Source organism: Oncorhynchus mykiss, chromosome 3, assembly GCF_013265735.2.
Source record: "Oncorhynchus mykiss isolate Arlee chromosome 3, USDA_OmykA_1.1, whole genome shotgun sequence".
Lineage (NCBI taxonomy): Eukaryota > Metazoa > Chordata > Actinopteri > Salmoniformes > Salmonidae > Oncorhynchus > Oncorhynchus mykiss.
This window is the reverse complement of record NC_048567.1, coordinates 42,082,296-42,094,754: the sequence shown is the minus strand read 5'-3', so window position 1 is coordinate 42,094,754 and position 12,459 is coordinate 42,082,296. Positions and strand designations below refer to the sequence as shown.

The 12,459-nt window shown below is 42.0% G+C and overlaps 1 protein-coding gene across 3 annotated transcripts in view; it reads right to left on the bottom strand.

Moving 5' to 3' along the window:
* Positions 1 to 12,459, bottom strand: part of LOC110519975 (collagen alpha-1(XVIII) chain) — a 173,432-nt gene that overhangs the window by 65,932 nt on the left and 95,041 nt on the right. For all 3 annotated transcript variants that reach the window (XM_021596908.2, XM_021596906.2, XM_021596907.2), the window contains 4 exons: positions 10,298 to 10,839; positions 4,828 to 4,911; positions 4,163 to 4,222; positions 3,736 to 3,804 (listed from right to left, as the gene is read on the bottom strand). In XM_021596908.2, the coding sequence (XP_021452583.2) occupies positions 3,736 to 3,804; positions 4,163 to 4,222; positions 4,828 to 4,911; positions 10,298 to 10,839 (755 nt within the window). The remainder of the gene's footprint in view (positions 1 to 3,735; positions 3,805 to 4,162; positions 4,223 to 4,827; positions 4,912 to 10,297; positions 10,840 to 12,459) is intronic.

Here is a 12,459-nt window from a genome sequence, read left to right as displayed (position 1 = left end):
AGCCAAGCACATCTAGACATTCTGTCACGGAGCAGATACCGACCTCCAGCTTCCACCACACAGCACAGTAAGACAAGGCAGGAGAGGGCCCCGGAAGAATGGTAGAACACGGGTGAAAAACATGACTGTCGAGGAGTATCCAAGGCTAACTGGCCCAACACCTCTAGACAATCAGTCACAGCGCAAATTTGTCCTCTCACGACTTTCAGGGAGGGCACCACACCGACACGGTGTCTCCGAGGTCAATCTGTGCCATTCTTTTTGAGGCATGCCATTCTTTTTGTCTCATGCCCTGTAATTTATGTGTGTTAAATTAGCAAAAAAGTTACCAATCTATGCTTGATTTATTTGTAAGAATCTAAGAATAACAATCCCTAATAATGCGACATGAGTATTTGTTGTTCTCGAACAAAGAAAACAATGACATTTATGGAGTTCATGTTTTGGGATGTAGCCAAGTTAATGTTAAAAATTGTTATCGGGTGATAATACAACCAAATTGCTGGGAGAATGAAAACATAAAAATATATCCAGCTCCAAGGAAACTCAAAGTTCCCAACTGACTTAGTATTGCTTAATGGGTATTTGACCAGTAGTTCCCACACAAAAATGACCAAATGTAAAGAGTACATGTTTATGTTGTGGTACAAAGTTGGTACTTAAATACTCAATGTTGGCTTCCCCTCTTCCATAATATTGCCAAAAAGGCAGCCCATTTGTAGTTTAAGGAGCTATGTATGTATATGTTTTGTGAAATTGTATTTTTGTTATGGGGTAGTGCGCTAATGTTTGGCAGACTAGCAGTGTCTGGTGTCCATTATGTAATTTCATTTTTATGCACACCTTGTTAAACTGCTCAGGTTCACTTACCATAAACAAATGAATACCCATGACCAAGCAAACACACTTTCTCCCCCTCTGTGAGGTAGCGTCTACAGTGGTGTTGCAAGTAGCTCTGACGGTGGCGTGCCGTTTATGTGTGGTCATTATGAACATACAACAGTGAGTTGAGCTGAAGGGTATAGGGAGTTGTATAGTGCACAAGTTCCTATGTTTTCCCATACATACACACATCTACAATACAGTGTCCGTATGTAGGTTATATAATATGCACAACGGTTTACCTGACGACAAAAACTATAAAAAGAGCAGATATGTAGTAGTGCCCCGCATAAGTTTATGTACTCACTACACCGCAAAATGTTAGGGTAGCTACTAACATTGATCATGGGGGGGCTGATCAAATAACAGGTGTCAAGCTTAGAGAAGGGGGATGGGAAGAGAGTCAAGGGGCCAAGAAAGACAATTGTCTGGACTCCCCTCCTTCCCATCCCCCTTTTCTTTCTTCTCTCAGTGAGCGAGACAGTGGGCGTACGTTCTCCCACTGGGTGCGGATGGGATGGCGACAGGCAGCAATTATATTGGTCGGGAGGAACACGTCTGGCAACAGGAATGTGACCCGTTTTGGGTTCCAGCTCTTCAGATAGGGGTCAAATAATAGAGTGGAGGAGCTGGTGTCTGAGTGTGTGTCAGTGTGTGTGGGTGTGTTTCAGTGTGTTTGTGTCTGGGTGTGTGTGTGTTAAGGAGTAGAGACAAGGAAGGACTGGCAAAGTTCTGACATCCCCACTAGTGCTCTAGAGGTAGGGGAATATGCAGGGGTGGAAGAGAAGAGGCCATTTCCATACTTGTCCCACTCAGGAAGATGACACCAAACACCCACATTTTCTAAGCTCATTCTTCACCAGGTGAAAAGTTTCGTATTTTTCTCCAGTGGAATCTGAGAGGGGAACACTGGGTGGGACGATGGATAGACGGCAGGAGGGGGGCATGTGAAAGAAAAGGTATGGAATTCTTTACTGTTTCATTAACCAGTTTCCTCTATGGGCAAACATTCTTCCTATTGTAGGGCCTGAGGTCAACTATGTGGAGAATATGGCTTGGTGAGTGTTATATGAGCGATCCAAGGGGATATATGTAATAAAACAGACACACACTTATACTCCCATGCATTCATAATTTCTGAGAGGTGGGAGTGAGGAGAGCGGGTATAGATGAGGCTCCGGGTGGTGATTGATTTGAAAACACAACTTAATTTAACCATAGATGACACAAGCCCAATTTTGCACTTGCAGATTGAAACTTGTGTGCTAAGAACTAAACTATTTAGATCACAAAGTTGATGCAAACAAGGTAAAGATGGCACAAAGAGCAGATTCGCACTCCGAATACACACATGCCTAATCCCAGAGTCTACATGAGTTGTGAGACTCAATTGAATTAGAAATGTAAATGAAATAAGTAGTATGTTTACTTCACTGTCACGAGCGGTCTTAAAAAAAAAGAAATATTAAATTAGATGCACTTTCATCCAGACGACTGTAAAATGGGACTTAAGCTTGACAATAGGTAGATCATCCTGCCAATTTTTTTTTTTACCCTCAACATTTCTAAGCGTATGGGTGGAATATTCAATAGAACCTGCACGGTAGTAAACCTGCATGTCAACATCACTTCCCGCCCCTTTATAACCAGCCCTTTAATGGTGCAGGAACAATGTTGTCGTTTTCCTGCAGTGCGGATTTGACTGCATTCCTGCCCTTAGTGCACCATGTGACGATGACAACTTGCAAGTCCATCAATCACGCTAAAACCTGCCGTCAGTCACACAATGGAAAAGTGTCTGCATTTCCGTCTTTGCTTGTCCAAACTTGAGCGGAAGTCAGACAGGCATTAAGCAATGTAATGAAACCAAATCCAAATCCACAGCTGTTCCATACGATGATAATAAACACTTGTCTGGTGGGCGGAAAGCCCCACTGTCAAGTGGCACAAGGCTTCAAAGTTAGCCCATGCACCCAGAGCCCTGTGGAACCTACAAGGCTTGGCAGGACAAAAAGGGAGTTTTAGACCTCTGCTACAGGCACAACATTCCCCACCATCTCTTTCCGTTGCATCCCTCTCTATTGCTGTGCTCTCAACTTAAGTCTGATTGAGAAAGCAGTCAAAATAACAAAATAGAACCTTGGAGATATCATCACCCTGACCTGGACCAGACATCTGGTTTCCTCTTTTGTCTTCCACAGCGTTGTATGGAGGTTGGTCGGAGGTTGTGCTGCAACATTTGCTTGTTGTAGAAAAGTGGTATTCAAAGTCGGGGTCGCTGGGGAACTGCAGTGGGATCGGTAATTTTTTATTTTAGGAAAATATACAAAAGTTTTTTTAGAAATATCCAGGAGTTTGAAAATTTGACCCCCGCTGAATTTTTTTGTTTTGTTGGGGGGGTATTAGCTACAACAGCACTGACAGAGGTATTACGGAGTCCTACTAAGCTAGATGGACGACGATTGTGTTAGTTTAGGACATTGTCCAAGTGATACGCCGCAGAGAAACCGGACTATATACATTCCCCACAACGTACCACCTCCCTATACCGTATCCAGCTCCCTACAGATAACTCGGTTTCCATGTTGACCATATGTTTAAAATCCGAAGACGCGGATGGTTGCGTCACAAATGGCACCCTATTCCCTATATAGTGCACTATAGTAGTGAACAGGACAGGGTGTCATTTGAATAGGGTGCCCTACATAGTTCCTTACATAGTGCACAACAGTATATAGGGAATGGGCTGCTCACGAGAAGAAAGAGCGGTGCTGACAAATCAAAAGATATAATTTCACATGCTTGTGGGTGAACGCCAACAAATACAGGTAAAATTGATTTCAGAGCACGTACCGTAACTGTCAGTCTGACATCTTCAACCAACACGTATTTTCGTATCTTTGCGTCCCATATGGATGTACCCTAAGGGAGAAAGTGAGAGGGGGGAGAGAGAGAGAGATCCATCATCTTCATTATGTAGCTATTATTCACAAACTATTTTCCTACAACGGAGTCACAACAACAACTATGAGCGAACATTGTAGTGAAAACCCATCATATGGCGACATTTCCAAACTTCCTACAACCAGTACATAGTCAAGCCGTCCCGTTCGAACTGTGACTTTGAAACATCACAGACAACCTGGTTTTAGATCATGGCCTCCAATAGTGTAGACCCAAAAGGAAACAGGAAACACAAGACTGCTTAGATGGAACGAACGTGCTTGTTTGTGGATGGCAACCAAATGTGAACAATAAAATGTTTGTCAAATGATCATACCGATCCTTTCTTCTCCTCGTCCGGTATCCTTTCGTCACCGCTTCCGTCGTCTCCTGAAGCCTGGTAGGAGAGACACCAGGGGTGTATTCATTAGCACAAATCGTAGCAAAACATTTTACAACGGAAACTAAGAAAAACAAGTGTTTCTTATTAGATAAGTTCAGGTTGGTCCCTCCCCATGTCAGCCTGTTTGCTCCTGTTTCGTTCCTAGTGAATGCATCAAGAGGAATGTTCCTTCATTAATTGCACACAACATCCAAACACCACAGAAATACACAGGCGTATGCTATTAATACATACTAACGTATGCTATTAATACTAAATGGATAACTAACATGTAATGCATCACAGAAATACATGGGATTTATGCCGAAAATATGTAACGTATGCAATTCAAGCCAAATGTATTACTAACTGACACATATTAAACAAATATGCTTAATTTGCGTAGATCGTGTACCTATGGCAACTTTGAATATTTCTACACATCACAGGGCTTGGGGATGTACTGTAGCATTTCCAACTCCTACAGAAACAACTGGTTGTTTGTTCCCAAGAGTTCACTGTAAGTTTTAGCCTCCCTATACCTTGCTTAGTGCTTATACAGTTGTTGGCTAAGCTGTTGCACCTGTTTTTGTATCGGTAGCGGGTCAAGGGTCACTTACGGCATCCGAGTCATCCCCTTCCTCTTCACACTGTCTTTCAGCGGCCCGAGGGTCTCCAACGACCCTCAGCTCCCCGATCACCCCCTATGAAGGAAAATACAGAGGCAAGCACACGTATGCAAGCACACAGACACACACACAGACACACACACAGACACACACACACACACACACACACACAGTTGTCAATACATGGCCTGTACACATGTCAGCATTCTTCTCCCCCATTAAGCCCACACACGTTGGCCCTGCTCTAAACAATAACAAACACATCACACATTATCTTCCCTCTTAAGCCCTGTCTCTTAAAACATACATCCCTGATCTGTGTGGTGGTTTCTGGTGGAAAACCCCCTCTCGTGAGAGAAGCCGAGGGGTTTAATACAGCCGCCCCAAGTGTTGAGAAATGAAAAGGGCTCCTCTGATATGACACTCTGTCATCCTCCGTGGTCTTAGTCCATCAAACTCGCCATCACAATAGCCTCTTTCAATGACTCCCATTAATCCAGGGGTCTCCAACCTTTTATAGCATGTGAGATACTTTTAAAAATGATGTCACGAGCTACTCATTTTTTCCTAGCTTTCAAATAGGCACTCTTCCCTAGGTCCTTAGTGTACAGGAGAAAGTAGTGCACCGTTTCCTGCCAATATACCTGGTAAAATAATAGTTAATAAACATAGGGGGCCCTATAAAATCCCCCACACCCAAATGATGTATTATATTTTCCAAAATGATTTTTTTGTTTTTCACTCTCCAAATGACAATTGTTCATAAAGAAAAAGCTAAATTGGATGTTTTGAGTCCGTGTCAATGCGTAAATCTGATCAGAAGACAATTTTTTTTAGGTTTGGAAGAAAACTAACATATTTTGATTTTTTGGGGATAATTCCCCTTTAACAGGGCATCTGGCCCTTTAATTGTGCATCTAGCGAGTAACGAATGTGTCGACCTAGCAATGGTTCTTTACTGCTGCTGCTCATTTCATGGCAAAGTTTGCAAATAACAAATAGTATACACAAATGAAATACTTACTCATGATATACTTCTGCCAGGTAAGCTTACTTTGGAGTTAATTGAGAAGGTTTTGGGGAAAGTCTTTGTCAACCCACAAGACTTATCACATCAACTGGCTACACACTGAGTTACAGACAAAGGCACGCAACACACAGACAGGGGCAATATTGCTGGAAATGAATTGGCAGATAGTGTTAGGTTTGGCTTTTTAAGCCAATAGTGGCTAAATAGGGGTGGGATAATGTCAATGTTGCATTGATTAGATAGTAGCCTGGAGCTGATATTTGTGAGAGTTGTTTATGACAGCTTGCGGTGGAAAACATTAAAAATTGCATTTACTTCCTGAATTGTTTGGCGAGCCACTCATAAGTGGGCTATCGACCTGATGGAGACCCCTGTTTTAAACTGATAAAATATCTCTTAGTTATGAGCTTCTCTTTCGATGAACGCCCACAGTTGTGTTCATGAGCATTCAATGTCCCTAAGTAGCTATCAAAGACATGTATTTCATTTATTTGATTAGCCCATTTTTCACTATGAAGCTATCTCCAGTCTGTACAGGATACGTGCCTTTTCATTTTCCCCTGTTACTTCCGGTCCTGGAACCAGGTGCAATTTAACTTATCATGGTTGTATTACGCCATTATTTATGTTTCTATTGTAATTTGAGCCTGTGTCAACAAACAAATGTATAGCTTTAACATCTGTCAAAACTATCAATAATGCCAATCTCGTGGACTATCTAAATTTGACTTGAACGGCTATATTCCTCTCAAAAGGTAATTCATTGTAACTGGCCTGTACCTTCTGATTACAGGGTTAAGGGTTCAACTCTTCATTGAGTCTACAGATAATGCAAGTCTCTAACAACGGTCTTAAAAAGAGGAAACAATTCATTTTACACAGCTTAGACGAAAAATAGACTATGCCCTGACATTTGGCCAAATACTTCTGTTTAAATCTCCTAATTTGGTCTTGCCAAGATAGGACAGATGGCCCGAGCTGTCTAAACGCCAAAGGAGTGCTATTTGGGACTTTTCTCTGAGCATTCCGATGCCCTGAGTTGTACTTGAAGACGTGTCCAATAATTGCTCAGCAAAATCAATCAACCGTGAGCAGGACTACAAACTTTTCACAGACATGAAATTAACCTCTGCCCCTCTCTTTTTTAATGTCTCTATCACTCTGTGTCAATAAGCACAAAAAGACAACTCCCTCACTTTGAGGTTATTGGATTGCCCATTCACACTAAAACGATCATTGTTCCCTCTGACCACGTTTGACCTAAATCATCCAATTATCTCGATTTAGTCAGAGACAGGTTCTGACTGTCTAAATTTACAAGTAAAGCCATAAAACAAGTAAAACAGCAAGTAAAACAATCCAATTACGATACTGTCTGAGAAGTCATGAATCAGCACAGAAATATCTATTTTAGTGAGAAAAAAATGGGTATTCAATACTGCATTATTTGTCAAAAGGCATGTACAACGTCTGTGTTTCAGTATGCTATACCTGTTCCCATTTTCACTTTTTTAAATCAAATTTTCAAAGATCAATTATCCCAGTCCATTCTCTAAATGTTACATCTTAGCCTTTATATATTTGAATGTATACTGAACAAAAATATAAAACGCAACATGTAAAGTGTTGAACCCATGTTTCATGAGCTGAAATAAAAGATCCCCAAAATATTCCTTCTGCACAAAAAAACATATTTCTCTTAAAATAGTTTATATCCCTGTTACTGAGCATTTATCCTTTGCCAAGATAATCCATCCACCTGACAGGTGTGCCATATAGAGAAGCTGATGAAATAGCATGATCATTACACAGGTGCACCTTGTGCTGGGGACAATAAAAGGCCACTAAAATGTGCAGTTTTGTCATACAACACAATGCCACAGATTTCAGGGAGGGTGCAATTGGCATGCTGACTGGAGGAATGTCCACCTGAGAATCGGATGTTCATTTCTCTACCATAAACCATCTGTGACCAACAGATGCATATCTGTATTCCCAGTTGTGAAATCCATAGATTATGGCATAATTCATTCATTTCAAAATAATTATTTCCTGATATGAACTGAAACTCAGTAAAATCTTTGAAATGGTTGAATGTTGCATTTATATTTTTGTTAATTGTTATAGCACAGAATAAAGGCCTAATTAGCTTACCAAGTCACCCGTGATACGAGTCAGTTTTCAATGAGGAAACCGGCCATGAGGGGCAACAGTGAGCGCTGTTACCTTCAAGTTGCTTTTGCTAGGGCGTTGTGGACGGGGATGGCGGATGGGCGTAAGCATCCGCCTCGGATTCTTTTATTTATTTATTAACCCTTATTTTACCAGATAAATTGACTGAGAACACATTCTCATTTACAGAAAGATCTGGGAAATAGTTACAGGGGAGAGGAGGGGGGATGAATGTGCCAATTGTAAACTAGGGATGATGAGGTGAACGTGATGGTATCAGGACCAGATTGGGAATTTAGCCAGGACACCGGGGTTAACACCCCTACTCTTACGATAAGTGCCATGGGATCTTTAGTGACCACAGAGAGTCAGGACACCCATTTAACGTCCCATCCGAAAGACTCCTATTTTTTTAAACCAGAGGAAATAGTGCCACCTACTGGCCCTCCAACACCCCTTTCAGCAGCATCTGGTCTCCCATCTAGGGGCCGACCAGGACCAACGTTTGCAAGTTCGAATCCTGCGATAGAAAGTTGTTAACGTTTGAGAAACATGGATGAACGTCTAATTCTGACATTAAACTGTGAGAGCTAGTTGAATTAGTTACTTATACACACTTTAACTGCAAATTGGTGCCCACTACGTGATCCCTAAACTAAAAGTGTTACCTTACAATCTACTGCATGACGAGAGAGCAACAGCCTTAGATAACAATGCATTGAAAAATAAATAAAGACCAACCGGCCTGGTCAACTGGTGCTTAGTGCTCAGAGCCTCTGTCTGCTTGTACCCTCTGCTTACAAGGGCACCTGTCAGTTTGTGCTGGGTTCTGCATAGCGACGGTCGAAGGGTCAGCTACAGGACTTACAAGGGGTGGCAGGGAGGGCCAGCTGGAGCTTATTGCTCCCCCACTGTGAAGTCCAATAATTAAACTTGGTGTTTAAGAAGGTGGATGGTCAGGGTTAGACCACTTTTATGTTTTGATTTAAAGCAGGCCAATTGAGGGCAATCATATCATACAAATCATACATTTGTAAAAAAAAAAAAAAAAAAAAAAAGGATGTACTTTGTTTGTGGGCGTATGAGAGTATCTGTATAATGAAAGGCGCTATATAAAATACATCTATCATAATAAATATTATTAGATATTAGCCAGGCACGGCTGTTACCGTTTCACACGCCGGACTCAGCTTGGCCGTGAGGACATGCAATTCTCTTCTTCAAAACAGAAAATCTGATCCGTCTCATTTCTGATTCCACTTGCCCCTGACACTGATATACACAGTGTACAAAACATTAAGAACACCTTAATATTGAGTTGCGTAACCTATTGCAGCTTTAAGAATGATAATTCTTGATTAAATGTGGTGGTGTTTTTGTCTTACAGTAACGTTATACTATGCTATTATATTCGGTTCTGTTAGGTAGAATACTGTGATCATTATGTGATCTTGCAGACATTGATACAGCTTTGACCCAACTTTATTATACAAGCACCATTCATCTGAGTAGCCTGTTCTCTATGTATTGAGAATATGCGCAGAACATGATCCGCACATGCACAAAAGCTTCCGGAAGCATCCAGAATTTTTGGCCGGCAAGCCATGCCCTAAAATCAAAGTCTGGTATGGTAATTTCTTATCAAGATCGTGGGTAAAATATTGATGGACTGTCCATGTTTTAAATGTGTAACTAAATCTTGTAAAATCGGGTGGATTGAGTTATTTGTGCCAGAAGGGCGTAGGCCGGAATTGAACTCACACTGACACAGTAGGCCTATATGCGCGCTGAAGGCAATGGGCCCTAACCGCTAGACCACCCTAGACCAGGATTGAACTACAATTTGACAGTTCAATCGTAACCTTAGGTTCGCTAGAAACCCTATTATGTCCTCTGATGGCCCAAATGAGCCAGGGAATCACAAACAGTTGCCTATTATTGGTTTTCACACCATTCATTATGTGACAATGGATACACTAACGGAATATGGACCAATATGGCCCCACTGGTCCGAATGACTCCATTAAGAGAAAGAGAACTGCGGGTTTCACAAGGCTCATTTGAATTTCCTAATGCCACAAAAGAGGGATCAAATTAAGATCCGTCATCTGTAAGTTAAATATAAGACAGGGTTTGGGGTAGAACTGCATTTCAAGTCCATCAATCTAGGAAATGTATTCATTTCCCACATCGACCAAGTTGAAACACAATGGGCACTGACCCTGATAACAAAAGATACAGTAATAGCATGATACATACCAGGAACTTATTGGGATCGGCCCCTCCAGCTTGGCCCACAAACACCCCGGCTCCAGACTCCAACTCCATCTCGTCTGGGGACCTCTCAAAGCGCACCACCTGGGGCTGGTCGTCGCAGTTGATGTAGAAGGTGACCTTGTCGTCCAGCACGGAGATGGAGAAGCGGTTCCACTGGTCAGCCAGATTGTGCACGGGGAAGGTGGCCGCCACGTACGACTCCTGCGAGTCGGGCTCCGTATAGTAGAAGATTACGTTCTGCCGGTTTGCCTTCACGGGCGACAGCTTGACACCCACATACATGATCTGCTGCAAGGGGTCTGTGACCGAGAAGATAACGCCACCATTGGTGGACTGGGGCTTCAGGTTGAAGAGGAGGGAGAAGTCCCGATAAAAGGGGCTGGGAAGATGGGCGCGTGCCAGCTGGCCCGTGTTAGCGTCGGGACCGAACACGTAGCCGGGGCTGTTGTCGGGGCCATAGACCTTGGTGATCTCAGCCGGGGGAGGGTCCCCGATCAGCTGCAGGAGGGAGACGCTGCTCTCATCTACAGGAGAGAAACAGGAAGTTAGTACACAGCACACCGGAAACGGCGATGAAGGGGTGGGCTGCATGGCGGGAATGGATTTGAAAGATCTATTAGTCTGTTGGGGTTTGACACAGTGAGTTTAGGTCTGCGGGTCAAAGGCAGACTGCCAACACTTTCTTAGTAGTGTTTTGTGAGTCTTTTTGGAGGGAAGGGGGCAGCAATACTAGATGTGCGTCATTAAACACAGTGTCCGGTGTCACTTGAAGAGATGCTAATTAACGTGATGAAAGATAAATGATTCCTGGCCTAATATTTGAAAGAAATATGACCTGACATGGGAAACTGCCTAAGACTTCTGTCACAACTCCAAATGAGAATGGACATAAGATATCAAGGAAACATTACAAACAAATACATTACATGGATGGCGTTAACTGCAACCGACACACAGCCCAACAATTGTTTTTGCTAGAATACTTTGTAAAGCTAAAAAATTACATTTAGCTCTTAACTTTTGAAAAGCAACCCTATATGGGGGAATTTCTCAAAGGATCTAATTCAAACAAGCCAAGTCCTATTGCCTGCCTAAAATGGAGTTGGTTATAAAAACTAACATCAACTTTGACATATCCAAAAAAGGGTGGGGAAAACACTTCTCCTGGGACCTATAAAAACCTAATTCCTTGAACAGATACTGGAGGTACTTTAGCCAAAGCCCCCTGTGAATACATGACTGAGTGTGGGGGTAGACTTCCCTCACTAACATGGGATAAGGGGAATTCCATTCTAGCCAGTCTCAGACAACGTAACAAGGCACAACCTTGTTACGTTGTCTATATACATTTGACGTAACTCTTTAGTATCTTACAAGACAGGGCAGAAATAAATGTGTGACACAGCTAAACAGAAAATAGGAAGTCTGATGGGAAATGTTTATAAAAACCAGTCTATTCAAACAAGTGACTGCACATTTTTTGGGGAAATGGGAATCACTCACACAAAATCACGTTTTTGAAGGAGTGACTATAAAAGGGAGGATGACTACCCTTCATTGTACCGCAAATGAAATTGGAGTTAATTAACACTGTATGATTCAGTTAGAGCAGATGCACAAGTATAGAAAACACTTCCTAAGAGCATTGAGGCCTTATCAAACAGATTCTAGTTCCGTACATTCGAGTACAGATGTAAAGTCTAAACCGTATGCTTATGACACATTACAACACAGAATTAGGATTTCTGTGGATCACAAGCTCAATCAGCATGTAGTTTTGTAAAGAGTAGAACAATTATGCACTGCATACTCTGCATAAGGATCAATTCTAAGAATTAATACATGAAAAAAAACATCTCAAAATTCCATACATTTCTGAATTGAATGAAAATAATGAATGCATTCATTTTATGGAATTGATCTAATGAAATTCCTGACTTCTCCCAAAACCTTCAGCACACACACCAGTTCCCCTTAATTTCATTACATCAGTTAAATGTCATCACGTCAGGGCAAAATAAGTCCTACAGCTAGGTTCCCCAAATATCTGCGCTCCCTCTTCAGTCACCCCGGGTGACTCTGGACTGGGTTCAGTACATACATTTTTGGGGAAATAAACAGAGAACCCAAAGAAATTGTGATTC